Source organism: Galeopterus variegatus, unplaced genomic scaffold, assembly GCF_000696425.1.
Source record: "Galeopterus variegatus unplaced genomic scaffold, G_variegatus-3.0.2 Scaffold749, whole genome shotgun sequence".
Taxonomy (NCBI): domain Eukaryota; kingdom Metazoa; phylum Chordata; class Mammalia; order Dermoptera; family Cynocephalidae; genus Galeopterus; species Galeopterus variegatus.
The window spans coordinates 283,563-307,106 of NW_007726860.1; the positions used below are offsets into that span (position 1 = coordinate 283,563).

Here is a 23,544-nt window from a genome sequence, read left to right on the forward strand (position 1 = left end):
AAAAAAAAAATTTTCTCTATACAAACTGGTCTTCTTAATTTTGATTTTCTTAATTTTGGTGGAAAAATGCTGCTAGAAAGAATTACATTTTGCTGAGTAGCATAAAACCATAAAATTCCCACCATAAGCTAGTTATCTATGTTTAACATTTGGGGAGAATGCATTAAATTCCTTATTATTTTTAACTACTAAGGAATGGATTCTTAAATATTCTTATATATAAAAAAAGGCATCCAACTTTAACATAAAGTTAAATACTTTAACATAAAGTATTAATAACAGGTATTCCTGATCAGAATTGTTTTAAGCTTAACTGTAACAGTTCTTAAAAGTAATGGTGTTGGGATAAGAAGTTAACAGAATACCATCTCCTCAAATAACAATTGGTTATTTTGTGACATGTAATTAATTGTCCAAATTTTCAAATATGGTTCCCTTATGAGTAATAAACACAATAAATCCATATATGCTTTTTCCTGTAATGGGACATTTTTCAATACAGGTAGTTTATTTGTTACATGATCAGCCTGCCCCGTGCCATGAGGGTTCCACAGCTACCATGCACAGGATTAATGGTGGCATGCAACCTTTCCATTCCCTTTCTTCACCCCTAAACACCACTGCTGTTAAACAGTCTCTGGATGAGAAAGGGAAAAAAGGGAAAAGAAGGATGAAAAATGTTTGATAATAAACAGTTCTTTCTACTTAACAGGGACCTTCTATCCATTTCAGTTTAAGTGATTAAAAATCCTATGTCAGCTGCGATGGCCGGCTGAGATCAGGATCCCAGCGCCATGGAAGGTGATGGCGCAGGAAATATTTTACTTAGCACTCACTCACCTCTCAAAAACAAAACAAGAGGCTGTCGCTCGTTACTGTGAAGCTAGCATCCTTTGCTCATTTGTTTAGAAAGTCTACAGGGTTCTTGCAGAAAGGATATTGTTCATTATGATAGCGTCACTGAAGTCAACACAGGGAACGCACTGTTCCCTATGTCGTTCCATGGGCGGTTACTGTAAAATGACCGTGGTGACCATGCTGCTGAACATCACCGTGGTGGCAGCTGGCATTTACTGGGTGCATACTATGTGTTATTTTCACAACAGCCCATTTAAGGTAGATACTCTCTTCTTTGTTTGTAGATATGTAACTGAAGCTCAGAGAGTTATCAGAAGGCACATACTTGGCAAAACTATGATAAAGTTTCTTCACTTCAGAGCCTCTTCAAATAAAACAGATTTTCAAATAAAGAATCTACACCTCTTTTTGTGGATTTTTGACAGACTGTACTACATTCCCCCAACATCTGCATTCTAACACTGCACACCAAGTGTCTCATCCAAAGCACGCCCATTACTGAGTGGGAACAAGCATGGGAAACAGGGAGGAGAACAGTTTTGGTAGACACTGTATTGTTGTTAGGAAGTGCTGAGATGCTGAGTTACTTGCTTGATCAGAGGGGCAGCAGGCTGCAGAGCAGCATGTTAACCCAGGCATGCCTGTGTCAAAGCCCTGCAACTAATAGCAGTGCTCGATCTCCCCGGGCTCTGCTGCCTCCTTCTTCTGACTGGAGCCTAGATTGACAAGCGGTTAAGCCTCCACATGCTGCGTCTTTGGCTAAGCACAAACAGCAGCTGCCTCCCTTGGCTATGACGAGACCCTTGTGCACTGTAGCTGTAAAATGCAGCCAGTTAGGTCTGAAGACGACAGTACAGGTTTCCAGGGATGAGAGGGATTTGTGAATAAGCAAGTTAGTTGGTAAAGGTGAAATGCAACTCTTTTGAAGACAGCACTGTGGGAATATTGAAGACAAGCACTGTAGGAATAAAGTTTGGGCAGAATAAGCCTTCAAGAGCAGGAAGGTCCTCCATTCCCACATACACGCCTGCTGCACCAAACATTCTCCCAGACAGAGCCAGCCTGGCCTCCTTATTGACACAGGTTGCTGGCTTCGCTGTGCCTCAGACTCTATGTGGTGCTGTCTCTGTTTTATGGAATCCAGCACTTTTTTTTTTGATATATGACTTACACAGAATAAAATTCACAGATCGTGAGTGTGTAACCTAATGACTTTTTATATACATGTGCCTGTGTAATAGTCACCCAGTTCAAGATACAGAACATTTCCAGCACTGCGGGTGTTCCCCTGCCCCTCCTAATCAGTGTCCCCTCCTCACAAGGCTAACCCTGACTCTGCTCTCTATCACCCACCATAGGTTAATTTTGCTAAGTTTTGAATTTCACATAATTGGAACAATACAGTTCATATTCTGTTTTTTGGCCTGTTTTATTATTTCTGTGATTCATCCACATTGCTGTAATTATTAAAATGTTCTCTTTTCCATTCCCGTGTAGTAGTCCATTGTATGAGTTTAACATAATTTATGTATCCATGGTACTACTGTAGACTGACATTTCTGTTCTTTTATGGAAGTCAACACTTCAATACTTCTTAATTGGACAAACCCATGTATTGTTTTTCTTGTACTGTTATCTTTGGAATCTATACAGTTGGATTGACTTAAAGCTGCCTGAATGAGTTACAAGACTGATCTACGTTCTAATGATATCCCCTTTTAAGAAAATTATGTTGAGGAGTGGTCTTGGTGTTTATTCCTGAGGTGCCCAGAACGAACATTTGAAGAACAGATTGTTGCGGTAACTTTAAGCACTGGTCAAACATAATATAATTCTCCTTAGGTTAGAATCAGAGGTTAACAAGATACTGAAATAACACAACAGATGACTAAAGAAAGATGGAACTGTATCAACATTCAATGGAGAATAAAGGGAGATGATAAAAGAAAGGGCCCAAGCATCCATCCACTGCTCATCAGAGAGGTGCTTGTTATACACAACAGTTTTCCAGATTTGAGCCTGCTTCTGTGAGCAACAGGATTTTTCTTTCTTTTATTTAAAAACCTTTCTAGGGGCCGGCCCGGTGGCGCACTCGGTAGAGTACGGCGCTTGGGAGTGTGGTGGCGCTCCCGCCGAGGGTTCGGATCCCATATAGAGACCGGTCCGCTCACTGGTTGTGCGCGGTGCGGGCGTGACACCGAGGGTTGCGATCCCGTTACCGGTCATGAAAAAAGACAAAGAGGAAAAAAAAAAAAAGAACCTTTCTAAATAGTATTATGCTTCACTTGTATGACTTCATGGTCATCGTTATAAACATCCATTAGGTGTACTCATGTAAGCTTGTCTTTCAAAGACAGCTGGTCTGATCTTGATCCTTGAACAGTTACTGTGGCCACTGAAATGCACAATCCAGTTGCCATGAAAAAGCAGAGCAGAGCAGAGCCGGTGGCCACTGGGGACAATGATTAAGATGAGGATTCAAATTACAATTCTGAATTTACCACTGCCATTTTCAGGAAATTTCCTAGGCTAGCATGGACTTTTCCCCCAAAGGCATCCAAGTTGCAGGGGACTGAAGGCTAAGGGTGCAGGAACAGTAGAATTGTGCTGTTAGGTCTATACATATCATCTGGAAAATGCTGGGATGCAGAAAAGGCACTTGGGACAAAAGCCTCACTTATGTGCTAACCTTGGCCTCCTTAAGCCAGAATCCTCCTAAAGCCACTCCAGAGAGGGCCAAGATTCCAGTGGAACCAACTACTCATAATTTATCACAAAGAGCAGCCAAAACCCTAATGTAGGTTCTTCCGCTGCAGGGATTCAATAAAGACCTTAAGCCACAAAGTTTGGGCTGGCGCTCGGACCACTTTAATTTGAAGCTAAATTTCTACAACTGAGGGAAGCTTTCCACAATGCACTACCACTGATAAAGTTAAACTGCCTTGTAGGAGTCAATACCAAATTATAGAAGTAACCACAGTGAGTTCTGGTTGAAAAATGAGGACAAGATGACTCACATTTTGATTGAAACAAACAAACCAACCCAACAATAGGAGAAGCTCTGCTGCTGCTCCCTCCTTCCTGAGCTTGCCCTGGCCCCCATTCCCACCGGCATGTGAGCTTTTGTTCTGAGTGTGTTAGTTAGGATGGGAATCTCAAGTGACTTGTGTGAATGAGTGTTGCTGTGGCTCTGAAAACGAAGTGCGGGTGTGCTGTGCTATCACACACCATCACCCCAAAAGCAGTCATCGATACAAATATTTGACCCCCTAAAGATGAAGAAAACTGGGTCAGCTATTCTGTGCTGGTTCTAAGTGATGCTGTGGCCCCTTGACCCCATTGATAGAGAAATAGATCTTCAGATGACTTTTTCCTTCAAGCTGGGAGTAAAAATTCAAGCATGCAGAAGAAAAAGTCAATTCTGAATGGCATGCTTTTTATAACTCATGACAGTAGTGTAAAAGGGTCTTGGAATTTTCCACTAGCTTCTACTGGAAGAGATGTGCATGCAAGGCAGGAGGATTAGGGAGAGGGGCAGACCTCCAGAACTGAAACTAATTATGGGAAAATGATTCAAGTCCCTTGTACTTTTACCACAAGCATTTGGAGAATCACACTGAAAATTCACTTCCCAAATTGCTGTGGTGTTCAAGTAAATTTGGCTTTTCTTTGTAACTTAATGTTATGAGACTGGTTCATCTTAGAACAAGTGAGGATGGTAGGCATGCAAACTACTAATCAGGCAGAAACGGACCACATGACATTTGTAAAACCGGCCCCAGTACTACACTTCCACTGTACCACCAAACATGTGCCAGCCTGGCGGCAACCCTAACACCCCACAAGACATATTCATGCTGTTCTGAGAACCTTTCTACTGAGGTACACTAAGCTTAAAGAAGCTGTTCAGGGCCGACCCCGTGGCGCACTCAGGAGGGTGCAGCGCTGGGAGCGCAGAGGCGCTCCCGCCGCGGGTTCGATTCTATATTGGAATGGCCGGTGCGCTCACTGGCTGATCGCGGTGTGGGTGACACCACACCAAGGGTTGCGATCCCCTTAGCGGTCACAAAAAAAAAAAAGAAGAAGCTGTTTACCTCAAAGGAGAGACAGTGCCAACCAAATAGCTTGTAAGGAATATGGTTGTTTTTATTAATGGTTTCAGAAGGTAGGAAAATATTGAAGTATACATCTTAATGAAGGTCTTATATCATTTACTAGTTCTTTTTGATTTACTAGTTTCCCAGCAAACATAACAAATCATAGAGAATCCAATAAAAGACAATATTTGGATTGGAGGAAGGGAAGAAAAGGGGTCCCACCAAATGCAAGGTTCTATGCAAGATGTTCTCAAACCTTCTCAGCTCACGGTACTGTTAATGTTTCATCAATTATTTTTTCACAGTAACTCTGGGCCAATAGAAATACCTAATAGTTACCTTTATTAAGTAGTTAGGTTCAAACAGTTTAGGTATTTATAACCTGAAAAGTTAGAAGCCATTTGAAAACACAAATAACACATAAATTGAAAGAAAAAAATGATACTATCTTACTATTTTTTCCTTACATAACCTCAGTGATTTCTGAATGGAATATATTTGCCAGTTAGGCACTGTGCAACTTCTCAAACTCTGGAATCCGACTGAACACTGCCACCCTTATTTCAAGCTCCATGCTGATTTTCCTGCAGTACCTATTTTTTATGACAGCAACCACCAAAAACCCAGCTATGCATAGATGCACAATCTAATAGTGCTGAAACTGTGAGCTACTTTGAGCTAATTATTTTTCTAGTGGCTCACAGATGTTGAGTATTGTGGGGTTTCCTTTGAACATTTAAACTACCTCCTGCTGCTCCTATGCGTTTTCTGCAGGGACCCAGGATACCTCAGCACACATGGAACTGTGCTCATTTTTCCAATTTAATTTTCACACCAACATAGCACTGTAGGCATTTATATATCTGTTTTACCAATGAGAAATGTAAGGTTTAGAACTGTTGAGCCACTAGCTCATGTGGAGCCGAGATATGATTCACACCTAGATGCACTTGATTCCCAAACCTGTGCTATAATGATGACTTACAAATCACAAATATAACTTTTTCCCCAACTTAATTAAACATAAATAAAGCTATTTTATTCAGGATTTTATACTGATGCTCAAAAGTAAGAAACACTTGCATCGGAGTAATTCAAAACAGAATTCAATTTAAGCAATTCATTTACTTCACATTCTCAGAGCAATTTTGTATTCATTCCAATGGGCAATGGGTAGAACAATTATATTCATAGCATAAATCATTTTCCTCCTATTCTTGAAGACACTGAATTCCAACAAAATGCAATACATGACTCAGACATTTATTTATTTATTATTTATTTTTAGACAAATGGGAACTGCATGAATTCTTTCTTGGTCTTCCAAGAGCAAATGCCTTTTATGCTTGATCCGGAAAGAACTATGTTTCAGAATGTTAGATTACTAATTTACCTAACCGAATACTTTTAACCCTTTTCAAGCAGCTAGAACGGTTTAATCCCCGATTCCCTGTAGACAGTTACTTTAAAATTACTTTTCCTAAGTTCATTTCTTTAGGCATTCCCAGATGAAAGCTGCAGACAGAGATAAATAAGATCACCCACAGTAACTAGGGTTATGGTGTCACAGCAAAATCTGTCAAACATTTCATTTTAAGTATCTTTTCCTTTTAAAAATCTTTTTATTTAGATATAAAATAGGGAATGTATAAAGTGTACTAAACTTAAATTTACAGCTTGATGAACTTTTAAAAATATTAATTTACTCATATAACTAGTACCATGATCAAGATCATTTTCAGCATTCCAGAAGCCCCTTCTCATTTACTAACCTCTCTCGCACCCCCCAAGCTCCTTCCACCAGAAGTTATTACTCTTTTATTACCATCGATAAGTTTGATCTATTCTTGAACTTTATGTAAATGGGATCACAGAGTTAAGTACTCTTTTGTGTGTGGCTTCTTTTATTCAATGTGATATCTGTGACAGCATTTATTTTAACAGCAATCTACTATATTATTTTTAAAAAGCTGAATCACAGGGCATTAACACATCATACTAGTCTCCATGAAGTGACATTTACAAATGAAAATCATGACATGACTGTACCGTGAGAAAAGAATGAATGAAAAGTGCTTACCAAAGAGTGCCATTCATCAGGTTCCATCTGGAATTATGTAACTGGCCACAAAATATATTTCAACTCCTCATGAGTGGGACAGTTCAACAGATGTTATATATAGCAGCTTTGTATATAAGAAAGTTTCTTTTATGACAAAGTATAACCCTAAATGCCATATGTATGCCTTTATTTAAATTAATTCCTTCTTCAAGAGCAATTTTATGCAAACATTATTTAGGATAAGTGACTAATCCTATAGAAATAAAATAATGTGTGTCTAAACTCCACTTGGAGCAGTGACACCTTCATTTTATGGCCAAATCTTGCACACTTTTTCCTACTCAACCATCAGAGAGAAAGTGACCCCCTCCTCATCCAATATACCAATGACACACCCCTGAAACAAAATTCAATAAACTCCCTCTGAAAACAAGTTAGAAACAACATCATTCCTAAAACTGGTGTTTTATGAAGAGAAGTTCGACACACCATATATTTTGTAGTAAGACACTCTCTTATTTTGGACCAGGAGGTCTCGGAAGACATAATTAGATGCTCAGTGACTTGCCCAGAGTCATAATCACCACTTGCAGTTCCTAGTCAACTCTCTCTTCTCAGTGCAGGCAAACTATAGTCATCCACAGAACACAGTGCATGTGGTTTTCAGAACACTTTTGCTGGACTGATGGCTACAGACAGAATCAGAACATGCTTAAGGTTTTGCTATGGCCTTCCAAAATGAACAGTGGTGGTCCAAGCTTATCTATCAAAAATTCAAATTGTGAAAAGTAAATATGTTGATATATACTTAATACACTTCCTATCAAATTCGTGATCAAGAAAAGAAGTGTCATAATTATTAAAAAAAAAAAAAGTCATTCTGTCCTGTCTTGCAACATAATTGGACACTGACTATTACTTTGCTCTGCTGCATTGCTTCTTATTTAATAAAATTCTACTGTGATCAGCTTTAAAATAACTTTGTTAAAATGCTTAAAAATATGTTACGGCTTTAAAGATTAATGTGCAAAACATAGCCTAGTTAAACAAATAATTTGTGTTTCTAATGTGAGTTATAAAAAGATCAGTTACTGTTAGCATCTGTAAAGCACAGGCAGATGTACAATTCTGAAAGTACATGCACACAAGGGAACTGAAGTTATGTAAATAAATACGAAAACAAAAACCAAAAAAACCTGGTAGCTTTAAACACTTGGGAGGATGGGAACTGAACCAGAGGTCAGAGGAGAGATAATCTAATTGAATAGAAGGGGTAGATTTTTCTTCCTAAATAGTTCAGGAAAGCATGAACTTCAGCCGTTATAAAATCATTAAATTAATAAAGCTTCAGCTATATCTTTACAAACATGAAAATCAAAATGAAAGAACACACTTCTTGCCTAAAAATTTCCTGGCATCATGCTGCAGTAACTCTCACTCACGGTGTGAAGCTCATGGTGCTTGCAACAGATACAAAGCAGCACCACTGTACTTTGTATGCATTTGTATCCATTTATTCTAATCCAGGGTAAAGCAGATAGAAGGGTATTCAGGCAAGAGAATATCAACAGTTTGGCGGAGAGCTATTGTTCACACTGAGAAAATAACTGTAAAAATACATTTGCTGATGGTGGGTCAGTAGTAAATCTTTACATACGAAAGATGGCAGGCCCTAATGCTGAGTTTTCATGTAAATTAATCCTGTGTATCTGGAGCATCTTCCAATATTACCTCAAAAATTCTATCCATTGGAACTCTTTCTACTTTTTGGGTGCTAGCAGAAAGAGGAGATAAAGAAGCAGAAGGGTTGGCTGGGGGTTCTGTCCAGAGGCAGCAGGACCTGGCAAGGCAGAGATGGCCCAGTTCTGAGCTTTCTCAAGCATTCCCAAGTCCACTCCCCACAGTTTTTAAAAAAGAAAAAACATAAGCTTCCTGCTGTTCCCATGAAGGGCAGCAAACTAGTTTGCCTTGAAAGTATCTTCTAGACAAAAACCATCTCAGTTTCTTCAGCTTGTTTTTAAAAAAGAAAAAACATAAGCTTCCTGCTGTTCCCATGAAGGACAGCAAACTAGTTTGCCTTGAAAGTATCTTCTAGACAAAAACCATCTCAGTTTCTTCAGCTTTTTCCCTTTTCTATACTTCTAGTCTATTGGTTGTGACTCTGTAAATTCAGTTTATGTTAAAAAGAAAAAAAAACCTGCTCTAAAGATGATCACACTACATCATCCATAGAGGTTCATCCAAGATTTTAGCAAACCATATACTACAGAAAGAGACAGCAGAACAGGACAGAGAAAAGACAGACATACCTTTGGTATCTGAATACTTCACCGTAGAAGTGATAAGTAAGAATGTTAGTGCTTGGGTAGCACCAATTTTTAAGGTAAGTACAGGTAAGAGTGCTGGAGGAGACCAGGATGTGAATTTATACTCTGCTGCAAGTTAGCACTGTGGCCCAGTCCTAGTGTCCTCATTCACACAGTCAAAGGCCAACAGTATCAGTGGTTTCTAAAGACCACCCCCTTGACCCCAGCTTCTGAATGTGTTATTCCACAGAGAGGTGAAAGGGATATATATAGAGAGAGACATATATACGTATGAGGGGTCTTCAAGAAGCTCATGGAAAGATTCATGTTGTCTTTTAATTCTACTTTTCACGAACTTTTTAAAGTTCCCTCCCTTGCCTGTATCTCACATGTGTGCTTGTGTGTTTATAGACATACATGTTTCAAAGATCCTATCTGGCACAGAAAGACACTGAGATATTTCTCACTTTATTATTTTTCTTTCAGTGTTCCTTAAATTCAGAGGGCAAGAATACTTTAGTTTCACTTAAAAAAGAAAGCCCAGTGCTGGTCAGTTCGCTCAGTTGGTAAGGGAGTGATGTTATAGCACCAAGGTCAAGAGTTCAGATCTGCCAAAAATAAAAATAAATAAATAAAATAAAAAAGAAATTCCCAGTATACTGTAGCCTAAATTCATCAATCTCACTCCTAGAACTGAACTCCAACTGCTTCTATTCGTAATCACTTATAATTCAGTGCATTTTAAAAATGAGTTTTTATATTTTTATATATTTTGTATTATACACATAAATATTTTATACTTAAAAAAGAGTTTTATATTTTATTTCTACCACTGTAGGAAACATCACTAATACCTCCTGAGGTGAGGACTTGCCAAAATATCCCAAGAAACAGACAAATGGCAAAAGTTTGCGGAATATCTTATATGCAATTGGGTATTTGCTGAGCTTTTTAAAAGTGAATTTCTTTTTCATTGCTTTGGCTGCTGCAGCCTTGCCAATCTTACATTCTGTCTTCCTCTTAAGGGGATTTTCGCCTTGGTTTTCTGTCTCTAGCTTTGCCCTTTCTCCAGTCTACTAGAAATATTGTCATTTTCAGAATGGTTGTTTTTACCGCAGTTCTCCTCTCCAACACACTCACTGCAGCAAATTGCTAACTGTGGGCTGCAGACATAAGATACCACTCGACACGGTTTCAGCATCACTGCACCTCAGCTCGTCTTCTGTCACAGCCTGCAAACTCTGGTCCACAGGACTCTGAGTGAGGCATTTAAGTTCTGCAAGCTTCGGTTTTCTCCTGCTCTGGTAGGGAACACCTTCTGTAGCTACTTTGAATCCTCTGGGCCCCACCTCTTCTTCTTCCTGTCCTTCCCAGAGACATGCCTTGCCTGCTCCCTGGCCAGGAACTCCTTGACTCCCAAGTTGCCTTGGGATGCCAGTGGAACCTCCTCAGCACTCCCACAGTGTGGGGGTTAATGCCCAGAACCACCCTTGCTCAATGAGGGATGTGAGGGAGTCCTTCTTGCCCCAGGTGCATGGCTCTGAGACACACTTCCTAGGGCTTCTCAGAAGGTCTTGTGGGATTTCTCACTAGCTGCTACAGTGGTGCTGACCAAGTCCACGTATTTGAACTGGCCATCTCTCCTCTCCGCCCCCCTTGCCTGTCCTCTACTGATGCTCTCTGGGACTACTTCCTAAATAAACTGCCTGTATGCTTGCCTTTGTCTCAGGTTCTGCTTTTGGGGAAACCCAAGCTAAGGCAGTGTGAGGATCCACTGAGATAATATGTGTGTGTGTATACACACACATATATATATATGTGCATATATAAGCATTTTGCAGTTGTAAATTGCCGTTAATTATTCTTGCTGTACATATATGTATGCATGACTTTATAATGTCTGCTGCATTTTATTTGCTCTTTGACTTACAGGTGTCTGTACAAGTGTCAGGTACCTATAAGGTGCTGTGGGTCTGAGCTCTAATACACATTTGGGTAAATATAACCTAACCCTAAGAGCCCTATAAAAGACACTCATGTAAAATGTGACATTTTTTGCCATATGAAATGCCCAAACAAATTTATATGAGGTTACTACTATATCAGATTCATTAAAACTACATATATAAAATGAGTGCTATTGATGAAAAATAGCCATTTTATCAGTAGGAAATGACTGGAACATTTTGAGTGGAAAAATACATTTCCTTCTTAGCTTTTGGAGTAATGGTAATGGAAACAGACAAAAAGGCAAAGAGATATGAGTATATGTGAAAAACACTCGCCCCCCTGCCCCAATTAGACAATGAAAAGAATAGGCAGTTGCATTCACAAATAAGAGCGAATTTGTCATGATCCGAGGGAGCAGATACACTGCTATGCTCAAATCATTGTAAAAGGTGTTTGTCACAGGAAGAGGGGGATGAACTATTAACCTTAGTATGCTACCAACTGCTGCCTACACCTCTATTCTCTACCACATCTTTGAGTTTATAGTGGTCAGCAAGTGAGCTTTTAGTCTCTTTGTACTAGTGAAAGTAGAAAAGGAGTTGGTTATTTAGACACAGTATCCAATAACAGAAAGTAACCAATAAATTATTAATAGAAACAAAGCAAAAAGAATAGATCAGAACAAATTAGTTATAGGAAGTTCCTGAAAGATCCTGTGCAGGGTCAGGTCCATGTGGTTAGCATAGGTGAAGGCAGATTTGCTTATAAGAGAAGCCACATGAACCACCTGGAAAATCAGTGCCAGAAGGGCCATGCTTCCCTCTTCTCAGTCCTTAGACTTCTCCTGGATTTTCTATAGTGCCTTACAATGAATGTGGAAAGAAAGGGCCAAAGTAATGATGTGGGTCAATGGGAGGCAAGTAGCTTTGACATGGGTTTTTCTGCAATACAAAGAGAACAGGAGAAAACTTACTTCCCAGCTCATGGAGCATATGAATATGACCTCTAACCCACGGGTCATGCATCTATCCCCAGTCTCCTGCACGTGTAGGTTTGCCTAAGACATGCATCTTCCAGCCTCTCCCCTGTAATCTCAGCATCTCTCATGGAGTACTGCTGAGTACACAACTGCTTAGGCAGCAAAGTCTCTAGATCAGCAAAACAAAACAAAACCCTGCTCTATAAGGAGGGGGAAGAAAGCCTAGTTTTGCCACTTTTCTGTCTGGAGACCTCAAATGATGCTTCAGAGTTTCCTCATGACAGGGAACCAAGAACATTAGGTCAAAAGCCTTCCAAACAGAATATCCCTGGATTTAATAATCTCGCATTCAAGTTTTCAAACTAATTATAAGAGCAAATGTTTTGCTTGTGGTTGCTATGGTGTATATGTAGAATGGTTTTACAGAATTTCGGTATCCTAAACAAACAGGAACATTAACCTATAGTATTAGGAGATGTAAAAAGAAATGAAACAAATACAAAATGTTTTTGGTATTAACAGGCATCTGTGGTGAGGGAGTGCACGGGGGGAGGATGTGATCCCAGGAGGGGAAGGACTCAAGACAAAGCAGGAGAGACAAAGGTGGGAGGTATGGAGCACCCCAGGCTGCTGGCATGGCCAAGGGACAGCATGCACCAGGGCGGGAGGTTATAGAGATCACAGGGTGCCTATCAGAAAGAGGAACATGTTGCCAGGGAAGGAATCTGGACTTCATCGGGCAATGGTGCAAGGATAGAGTGTGAGCTGCAGAGTGCTCAAGTTTGCATCTGCTTCCTGATTCTGAAGGAGGACGGTTGGAGGGTATTTGGGGGCTGACGATTCAGAAGAGATAGGATCTTAGAAGTTGGGTGGGAAGAAGGGATCTCTGAGGTAGGAAAAATCGTGTGTGTGTGTGTGTGTCAGAGAGAGAGAGAGAGAGAGAGAGAGAGAGAGAGAGAGAGAGAGATGCAGTATTTTGTTTCCAAATTGAAATAGTTCAGAAGAGATAGGATCTTAGAAGTTGGGTGGGAAGAAGGGATCTCTGAGGTAGGAAAAATCGTGTGTGTGTGTGTGTGTGTGTGTGTCAGAGAGAGAGAGAGAGAGAGAGAGAGAGAGATGCAGTATTTTGTTTCCAAATTGAAATAGTAAAGACTGAAATGTTTCTAAGAACACCTCAAATTATTTCTTAATTTACTAGGAAAATTAAGTCACTCAGATGGATAGAAACTAATTAATAAAAAGGGATGAGGACACTGAACAGTATTTAAAGAGAAATCTCTTAGCCATTCTGTACAGTTGGTGAGGGACCAACTTTAGAGTCTCCACGGTGGGGATACTTTTCATACACTATGTTTTCCTTTCCTGAGCCAATTTCAAGATTATGCTTCTTTTGGTATAAAAAATAATGATGACAATCTTGGTGAGAAGGAAGATAGCCAGAGAAACATTTTAATGTGTAAATCAATCTGCCATAGTTGCCTTGCAAATGGATTTATTTTTCCTGTCAAATGTGATCATTCAAAATGTTGGGGGAGTAGTAAAAAACTTGACAACTGTTTTTTTTTTGGTGCCTAGCTAGTATAGGGATCAAACACTGGACCCTGGTGTTATCAGCACTACGCTCTAACCAACTGAGCTAACTGGCCAGCCCAGAATATATTTTACATAAAAAAAAAAAATATATATATATATATATATATATATATATATATATATATGTCTGTTAAAATTTTATTCTGATTGCTTGAGCTACGATGTGTTGCCAGGTTTTACAGACTGTGTTTGGGGTGCAACTATTTTCAGCAAGTCAAATAACATTGAGAAACAATCTACACAACTACAATGATGGCTACAGCCCTAAAATGTTAAATTTGGATAATTTGTTTGAGTTCTGAGAAAAGGGGAATAGCTCAAGGCCTCACACTTTGAAGAGTGCTTAAACCACTAAGAAAAGAATGCACACTGTCCTTTCACGCTTGTACGGGGGCCTTTTCAGAGGCACCTGTGCCCACAGACCACAATCACCGCATGATCACCTTCAGATACAGAGGAGATGTCAAACATTCGTGTAAAATATGAACATGTGAAGCCACACATGAAATTAGAAAGAAACCATGTCTCCTCCCACGGGAGGCTCAAATATCCTGGAAATGTTTTAATGAGAGAGCTAAGTGCAGATGACAAGGATAGGAAAACTTTGCCAAAGGAGAGCACAGCATGACAGCTCTTATTTATCTCATCTTTTCCCCTTGTACTAAGACCTCCTACTGAAACAGAATGTCATTGGGCAGATTTCTACATTTCTGGGTTTCAGTCACAGACAGTAAAAATAAGAGAAATACTAAACAGAAAGACATTCTAGTGCAATAAACTATAGAAGAACTAATTCATCAAGGTCCAGAGCCAGAGAAATTTGAAGGAACATCTGTCAGTGTGGATCAGCCAAATCCTTCATTTCTGGATTTGATCTTATGTTTCTTTATACGTAGTGATTTATGGAAAGTCTACGTTAAATGGCAGATCTGCATTTGGAGATGTTCAATTTTACACTATATTATGAACATCCATAGTCTTTCTATCTCTAAAAATTATTGCTAGTCTTTGAAAGGAAAAACAGATTCTTTTGTTAGTATGCTCCCAGGAGATAAAATCAGCACTGGTAATCTCTAACTCTAGGTTTTTCTGTTAGTAAAAACAGCCCTTAACTGAGGGGTAAGTAGTCTGTTTTTTAAGACACTCTGAGGGGCCGGCCTGGTGGCGCACTGGAGAGTGCGCCGCTTGTGAGCATGGCGGCCCTCCCGCCGAGGGTTCGGATCCCATGTGGAGACTGGTTCCCGCTCACTGGCTGAGCGCGGTGCGGGTGCAACACCGAGGGTTGCGATCCCTTTACTGGTCAGTAAAAAAGACAAAAAAGGAAAAAAAAAAAAAAAGACACTCTGAGACTAGGAATTGGAAGGCACACTCAAGCCAATTTTGAGACATGTCATTTTTGGTTGTTAAAAGACATTAAAAGTTTGAGGTGGCCTCTGGGTGGAACTAATATTTTGCTTACAGGCATGCCAGTCCTGAGTACTGCCTCTGTCTATTCTGACACTAGGCACCTGGAATCCACAGGAAGAGATTCACATAGCAGCTGCAACATGGACCGATAAAATTAACAATCATTATGTGGTTATTACTGTTGCTGTTGTTTCTAGGGCTACTATATCTTCTTCCTTGGTCTTAAAAAGTACCCATCCATCATGGTACATATTTCTCTTAAAAACTTAATTTCATTTCACTACTTCAAGTGTAAGAACATAAACCTCCTTACGTCAACACAAAATGTCTACTACTTGATATTTCTGTTTCTGTTCCATTTTTCTCCAAAAGACTTCAATTAGTTAGCAATTAGGTTAGTATCATACAGAATTTTACTTTATTTTAAAATGATACATGCCTTCAAAAGCTGTATATATCTATATGTATATATCTATACATATATACACTATATACATAATATCTGTATATAAATACATGTCCACATATATACATATAGCTGTAATTTGCTTCACTGTAAGGTTAACACACACACACACACACACACACACACACACACACAAAGTACACATACTTTGCAACCCAAAAAGCTGAAAAGTAGAGATTTAAGACGTTCTTACACACACACGCACACACACAAAGTACACATACTTTGCAACCCAAAAAGCTGAAAAGTAGAGATTTAAGACGTATTTTGCATTCTATTGTTTCAAGCTTAGACTAAGACATGGCAATAAAGGTAAGAAACTTTATTTTTAAAAATCAGGCCTATATATCTTTTAAAATTCCCATGTCTCATTTTAAATTGAAACCTGACTTTAAAATTTCAAATTATAAACAATCCTCTCATATCTCTTGATTGTTGTAACCACATTTGGCCCAGTAGCTCTAGAAAGCTCTAGTAATTAAAGGTTTCATTTTCCCTTTCCAGTCATATGATTTAGAATGACACAAGACAGAAGAATTTTTATTTAGCTCTTAAGTACTGAAATCAATAAGAAGGTTAAGACTTTTTATTTATAGTAGTTTGTAAATTATTATTTCTGAGTATGAATTTAAACTAAACTCCAGCTTGAGTACATCTTTATGGTTCCAAACTTCCAAGAATTAATCTTCCTAAATATTATCTTTGCTGGGTGTTAAGAGTAAGACAACTCCTTTGGATGACATATAGCTTTAACTTTAACCTCAAAAATGTCTTTACTCCCATGATGAAGGGGGGGGGGGGGAAAATCACAAACTTATCTATGAATTGTTTTAAATAGTGTATTTTAATCATAAAAGTTCTAATTTTTAAAATGGTGGGGGAGGGGGAAGAAGAATGAAAAAGAAAGATCACAATAAAAAGCCTGGGCTAGCTCTGATAAAGGGTTAACAAGGCTATCATATCCTTCACATTTTCTTAAGCCTCTACTAAAGCTGGTTGCTGGACTGCCAAGTAATAGTAACTGATTTTTTTTTATAGTGTTCTAATCTATTTTGATTAATATGAAGAAGTAAAGGCTTCAACTACACGATTTCATGAATGATCAGAGTTCTAGTAATTGTCATGTTTTACACTGATTTGATCTGTTCAATAACCAAGGGAGAACAATCCTCATTAACTTACCTGGAATCTCAGGCTGTAAAGCAGGGAGCAGGCTACTCTGGCTCTAAGCCCTTAAGTTCTTCCCATACCTCAGGTTGTCTTGCATTCACATTTAATTATGTAATTTTACCTATGGCAGTGAAATTAGCTTCTTCATTTAAGCTAATGCTAAAATTAGTTTGCATGTCCATCTTCCTTGGTAACTTGGAAGGAGAACCAATCTTATGTCATGCCAGGTGACAAAGGGAGCAGTGTGAGATTAAAGGTATGCCTGATACGTGAAATGATGAAATCGTGAAAAGTGCATATATGTTAGGAAGAACTTAACAGGTCCAGCATGTCATGAACTTAATAAGAGGTAAGGGGGGCAGGGCACCACAGAGTGTGGCACTGAGTAGTAGTTCTGTAGGTTACGGGGAAAATCAGAAGTTCTGCTTTCCTCACAGTCCCTCTTAGAGAGCCTTCCAAAGTCTTTATTTCCAGAAACCAGAAGTCTAGAATGTGGCAGCAATAGTAATGCTTCTTAGTACCAAACTTTCATTTTGAACATAACATGGACAGTGATGGCAGAAGGGACACAACATCAAAGCAGCAAGACCCCAGCAGTCCTTCCTGCTGCCCTTCACCATCTGCCCATCTGTGAGCATGGCCTGGACGCATCCTGGCCTGCCATAGCACGCACATCTAGAGGTACACAGAAACAACCAGCAGCTTGACTCTCTCCTACCTACATGTGATGTAACTAAGTTGCCAGATGTTGAGTAAAAATAAAATCACACTGTATTTTACTGCTAGTATAAAAACCTAGTAAGATTTCAAAATTGGGGCAAGGTACAGGTCTTTCTTCAAATAGATTTTTTTTTTCCTTTTTATCTTTTTTACTGACCAGTAACGGGATCACAACCCTTGGTGTCGCGCCTGCACCGGGGACCGGCAACAGAATCGCAACTCTCGGTGTTGTGCCCGCACCGCGCTCAACCAGTGAGCAGGAACTGGTCTCCACATGGGATCCGAACCCTCAGTGGGAGTGCCGCCACGCTCCCAGGCGGCGCACTCTCCAGTGCGCCACCGGGCCAGCCCCCAAATAGATTTTTTTAAGGATAGGGAAAAGGTAGCAAATATTTAGTGCCGCCACGCTCCCAGGCGGCGCACTCTCCAGTGTGCCACCGGGCCAGCCCCCAAATAGATTTTTTTAAGGATAGGGAAAAGGTAGCAAATATTTAGGAATAAGGTTTCTGCTCACTTGACTAATGACCGCATTTCTAACACTTGTTCTTCTCTAGCTTGAGAATTACATCCAGGACAACATGAAGAAAGAGATGGCGGAGATGCAGCAGAATGCAGTGCAGAACCAGACTGCTGTGATGATAGAAATAGGAACCAGCCTGCTCAATCAGACAGCAGAGCAAACACGGAAACTAACTGACGTGGAGGCCCAAGTAAGTGCTGAAATATAGAACACAGAGCAGTCCAGCCACCTAAAAGACCAGCATCCAATCGTGCTGTACCCAGTGAAATAATGGAAAACTAAAGAAAGCTCCACTGCAAGAGAAAAGGAAACTTTTATAAGAAATTAAGAATTTATGGCTAGTTACGAATTTAAAATCAGTAAACATGTTTCCATTTTTGATACTGAGGTCAAATTACATTTATTCTATTAAGGACATTCAAGTTATTTCCATGTTACTCACACCTGACTACTATAAGATAAATGCTTCTCTGCCTCACCAGTATTTTCTGGACTCTAGATATTACTTTTCATTTCTAAGCCCTAAACTTTTTATGCATCTGAGAAATGAAAACCAGAGGCAGAGAGGTAGAAATTTTGTTCTTAAATCTAACTTGAGTAAAAGATAAAACCTAAATCTCAAAGAAGTGTCAAAACAGTCTGTGGTATGAGTTTGTAGAGGAAGAAACAACAGCAACAGGGAGAAGCTGTGTGCTGCGGCACCGACAAACAGGCCACAGCCACTAGCCACGAGCCCCGGAGTGGCTCCATGCCTCCTGTTAACTGGATGACTAAATATGGCAAGGCGTGTATCTTTTATAGGCCTCATGGTTTTAAATATAAAATGAGGGTCTGGGCCAGACAATTAATTAATTGCCAAGTTCTCTTTCAGCTTTAAGATTCTATGAGCCACTGACTAATAGTAATAGAAAAGAAGAAAATTAAATTATGAAAAAATGAAAATAACAGCAAAACATTAAAATATCAAAATAGTAATAAAAAAGTGACTCAATAAGAGTAGCCCACGTGGGAAGAAAGTGCTATTAGCAGAATTAATAGAGATGCTCCAAGTCCATGCCTGTAGTCTTGCCTCTCAACTGATGAGTCTAATTTCTGACCTTTGTATTCTTTATAGGCTTATGAAGTTAGCACCTTCCTACTCTGAACTATAAGTAATGCTTTTAAAAAAAAATGGGTAGATTTAATTGTAAATGATTCACACTACCTAATTTTCAGCTAAAAGGACCAAGAAATGCTAGACATCAGTCAGGAAGAGATGTGAGAAAAGAGAAGCCACAAGCCACCCTCTGATAAGACCACTTCTAGAATGGCACAGGTGTTCTTTCACTGTCTCTAAAAACTGCTGGAGAAGGGAAACAGTAGGGAAGTGGGAAAAGAGTAAAAGATTTTCATATGAGAATTGGAGATTTTTAATAAAGACTTTTATATAAATTATTTGATTACCAAATCTTTAAACAATATCAGAACATTTTAGGAGAAATATAAATAAATATTTTACAGAGTAGATCATAAGATACTAAAAATTTAATTCTAGGAGGTAATGAAAGTGAAAAATGAAAAGATACAAAATTTAAAAAGTAAATATATCAATATATCCACACCCAATTATTATTATTTTTTTCCTTTCTGTCTTTTTTTCGTGACCAGTAACGGGATCGCAACCCTCAGTGTCGCGCCCATACCACGACCGGCAACGGAATCGCAACCCTCGGTGTCGCGCCCGCACCGCGCTCAACCAGTGAGCGGACCGGTCTCTATATGAGATCCGAACCCTCGGCGGGAGCGCCGCTGCGCTCTCAAGCGCCGCACTCTACAGAGTGCGCCACTGGGCCGGCCCTCCACAGCCAATTATTGAACTAAATTAATAACAATGATTCAGTCACATTCCCCACCTTTTGACAGTAAAACTGGTGGGCAATAAGTTATAATAATACTTATAATTATTATTATTATTATTATTATTTTTTTGTCTTTTTCCGTGTCCGGCAACGGATTGCAACCCTCAGTGTTGCCCCCGTACCGGACCGGGACCGGCAACGGGATCGCAACCCTTCGGTGTTGCTCCCGCGCCTCGCTCAGCCAGTGAGCGGGAACCGGTCTGTATATGGGATCCGAACCCTCGGGCGGGAGCGCCGCCGCGCTTCCCAAGCGGCGTACTATCCAGTGCGCCACCGGGCCGGCCCCCTTATAATTATTAAATTAAATTAATCAATAATGATTCAGTCACATTCCCCACCGTTTGATAGTAAAACTGGTGGGCAATCAAGTTAACTCAAAAAATGTCCCATAATTATAACATTTCCTATGTTTTCAGACAACAGTAATAAAACAGTATGAAGATATACAGCAACAATATAAACTTTTGCCACATTCCATATCAGGCAGACTTACCAGCATTAATGTGCCTTTGTTGGGTTGCATGATTGGGAAAAAAAAAAAAAGCCTATTGTGAAACTAGGTATCAGATGACCCAGGATAACAGGAAAATAGGAAAAGGGGTAGATAGAAAACAGCCTATAAAGTCCAACTAAATCTATTAAAATGGCTGGGCCTAAGGAATGACATCAGGAGACTGAAGTATGTACACAATCCATATGAAGACATTTGCTGAACAGTTACTGATTCTATAAAATAGGTTTAAATTCAAATATAAAAATTTCTGACTAGAAGTAAGATTCTCCCACTTCAGACTAGAGACTATTAAATTAGACAGAGTGAGAGATTATTAAATTGTCAGAGTGAGAGACTATTAAATCAGGCAATGATGGATGGTTTGAGGTCTGAGATCTTAAAGAGAACAAAGAGAACTTGACCTGAATAATTTGGACAGTCACCTGCAGACAGAGGCCTTGAGGCCCATCGAATTGTAGGGCCCACTGCAATTACTCCCAGGTAAACTGGGACCCATATGTCATCCTTTCCTGCCTCTCTCCGAAACTGTACTCATTTTATAGCACTTAGCAATTAAATAGGAGATCCAATTTTGCAGATCCTTTTAGAAATAACCAACATAGGGGCCGGCCTGTGGCTCACTCAGTAGAGTGCGGTGCTGATAACACCAAGGCCATGGGTTCGGATCCCATATAGGGATGTCCGGTTCGCTCACTGGCTGAGCGTGGTGCTGACAACACCAAATCGAGGGTTAAGATCCCCTTACTGGTCATCTTTAAAAAAAAAAAAAGAAAGAAATAACCAACATAGAGTGTTTGGACCCAAAGGAGATGAAGGACAAATCTTTATTATAGATGTTAATACTAAAACCCAAACCCTTATGTTAGCCAATGACTTTATTCACTTACAGAAGAGTTTTCATGATACGAACTCAACCCTCCTTGACTAAGGACTAGACTATCCCTGAAACGCACACTGTGGGGCCAGACCAAGGCTTTTTCGAATGACATAAAGACACCAAGCAAACAATGATTTTTTCAAGGTCCCCAATTCTTTGGCAACAATTCTGACTTAAATTTACATATGATATCACATCCTGTATAACTGTGACACGGAGGATGTGAGTAATCGATTCTTCCTGCTAAAAAGCAGCCAAATGCTAAAGAATCTGTCTTTCAAGTTGCTTGAATACAATGGAAAAGTGATACTGCACATGTTAGGTATCAGAAAGGCCCGCAAAACAAAACCCAGTTTCCACTTTATGTTGACGTTTTATTGTTTCCTCATTGGTTGAGACAATTTTTAAAATAGCAAAAAGAAAAATGGCAAAGAAAAAATAAAAGGGTAAACAAGTGAATACAAACTAGGAAATGCCAGGCTAAAAATGAGCTTTCTTTTTATATAATGAAAGCGTGTGACTTCTAATCCCTTTGTCTACTGACAAACAAATAAATATGAGAATAGCATTTTGTTTTGAGCAGAGAGAAGGTATTTTTTCATTTATCAACAGTTTTGATCTATGAAATATAACTGTTGCATACTCCTACTTGTCTCGCAGTGTGAAAAGAAACAATAAAAACAGCAGAACCAGAAAAATAACATATTGTTTGGTACAAACACCATTGTCCAGAACTATTAACCTCTTTTCAAAATAAAGACAAGGTGGAGAAAAAGAGTTTAACATACTTGAGTGTGATCCAAGACATCAAACCTTTTTCAAAAATAAAAATATACCAAAATAGGACTTATGAGTTAATAAATGTTTTAGTTATGTTTTCTTATAATTTGGGTAATTTAATTAAAAGGAGTTATAAAATTAAACTAATTAAAAATGATAAATAGGAATTTCATTTTGTTACATTTAGGTATTAAATCAGACAACAAGGCTTGAACTTCAGCTTCTGGAACATTCTCTTTCTACAAACAAATTGGAAAAACAGATTTTGGATCAGACCAGTGAAATAAACAAATTGCAAGACAAGAACAGGTAATAACGGTACAAAAATATTTACAATTCAGAATTCTACACTTTCCAGATATGAAAGCCTATCTCACATGACTACTAATTATAATCATGGCTTCCAATATGATGAATTTCTTCATGTCTAACATAAGGATCAGAAACCTTGTTAGAGAAAGGAAGGGAGAGATTTCGAGAAAAATTACGAATTGACATGGACCTTCTAAAATAGTCCTCAATTTTGTTTTTCATTCTCTGGACCTTAAGGATTCTTTAACAGTAATCTAAATTCTGCCTCCACATTATGGATGGTCATCTAGAAAAAAAATAGTGCTAGTGTTGGGGAGTAAAAGTAACACTGGCCTAGTCATTTCAGTATTAATTTTACCAAGTTTCTTTGCCTTTGGGGACTTAGTTTCTCCCAATGCAAAATGATCTACAGTAGGGAAACTACACTTACAAGTAGGGAAACTTCTAAGCCAAGACATATTTCATGATGCAATACTTCCTCTCAAAACACATGCCAAAGTAAAAACAAAAGTTAATGCTAAATATGATTGCATTAATATTTAAATAAAATATAGAAAAACCTCAAGATACACAGTACCAAAATAAAAATTTTAGGTGATATGTAGGGACTGTCTTCATAGGTTTACTCCAGTCAGGGACACATGAAGATTATTTTATGTACATATCTGGTGTGCTTATTTCCTTGTTTTTAATCAAGACATGTACACACGACATAGAGAATGGTCATAACAATATATTCTTTCCAGTTCACAATTTAAATAATTCTTTATTCTTAACCAAAAATGATGATAAACTTATTGTCTTATAATCATTCCTTACTGTTAATCAAGTACTGAGCTGGAATAATTCTTTCTGTTCTTTGGGTAACAAGTTTAACTCATTATTGATTTAGGGTTTTGAAAAGCAAATTGTTTTTCTTAATTCAAATATTTTTCTTTTGTGTTTCAAATTACTCTTCTGCAAAGTAGTCAATAAAAGCTTGAGACCAATAATTGAGATATAACAATCTCACTAATTTCATTGTGTTAAAATGGT

The 23,544-nt window shown here is 38.9% G+C and overlaps 2 protein-coding genes across 3 annotated transcripts in view; one reads left to right on the top strand and one right to left on the bottom strand.

Annotated features, from left to right (window-relative positions):
• Positions 1 to 23,544, bottom strand: part of MCPH1 (microcephalin 1) — a 265,284-nt gene that overhangs the window by 82,084 nt on the left and 159,656 nt on the right. The gene's annotated exons all lie outside the window — the stretch shown is intronic.
• The window catches only part of ANGPT2 (angiopoietin 2), a 61,094-nt gene that overhangs the window by 12,626 nt on the left and 24,924 nt on the right, over positions 1 to 23,544 (top strand). For both annotated transcript variants that reach the window (XM_008572051.1, XM_008572052.1), the window contains exons 2-3: positions 18,163 to 18,318; positions 22,385 to 22,506. In XM_008572051.1, coding sequence (XP_008570273.1) covers positions 18,163 to 18,318; positions 22,385 to 22,506 — 278 coding nt within the window. The remainder of the gene's footprint in view (positions 1 to 18,162; positions 18,319 to 22,384; positions 22,507 to 23,544) is intronic.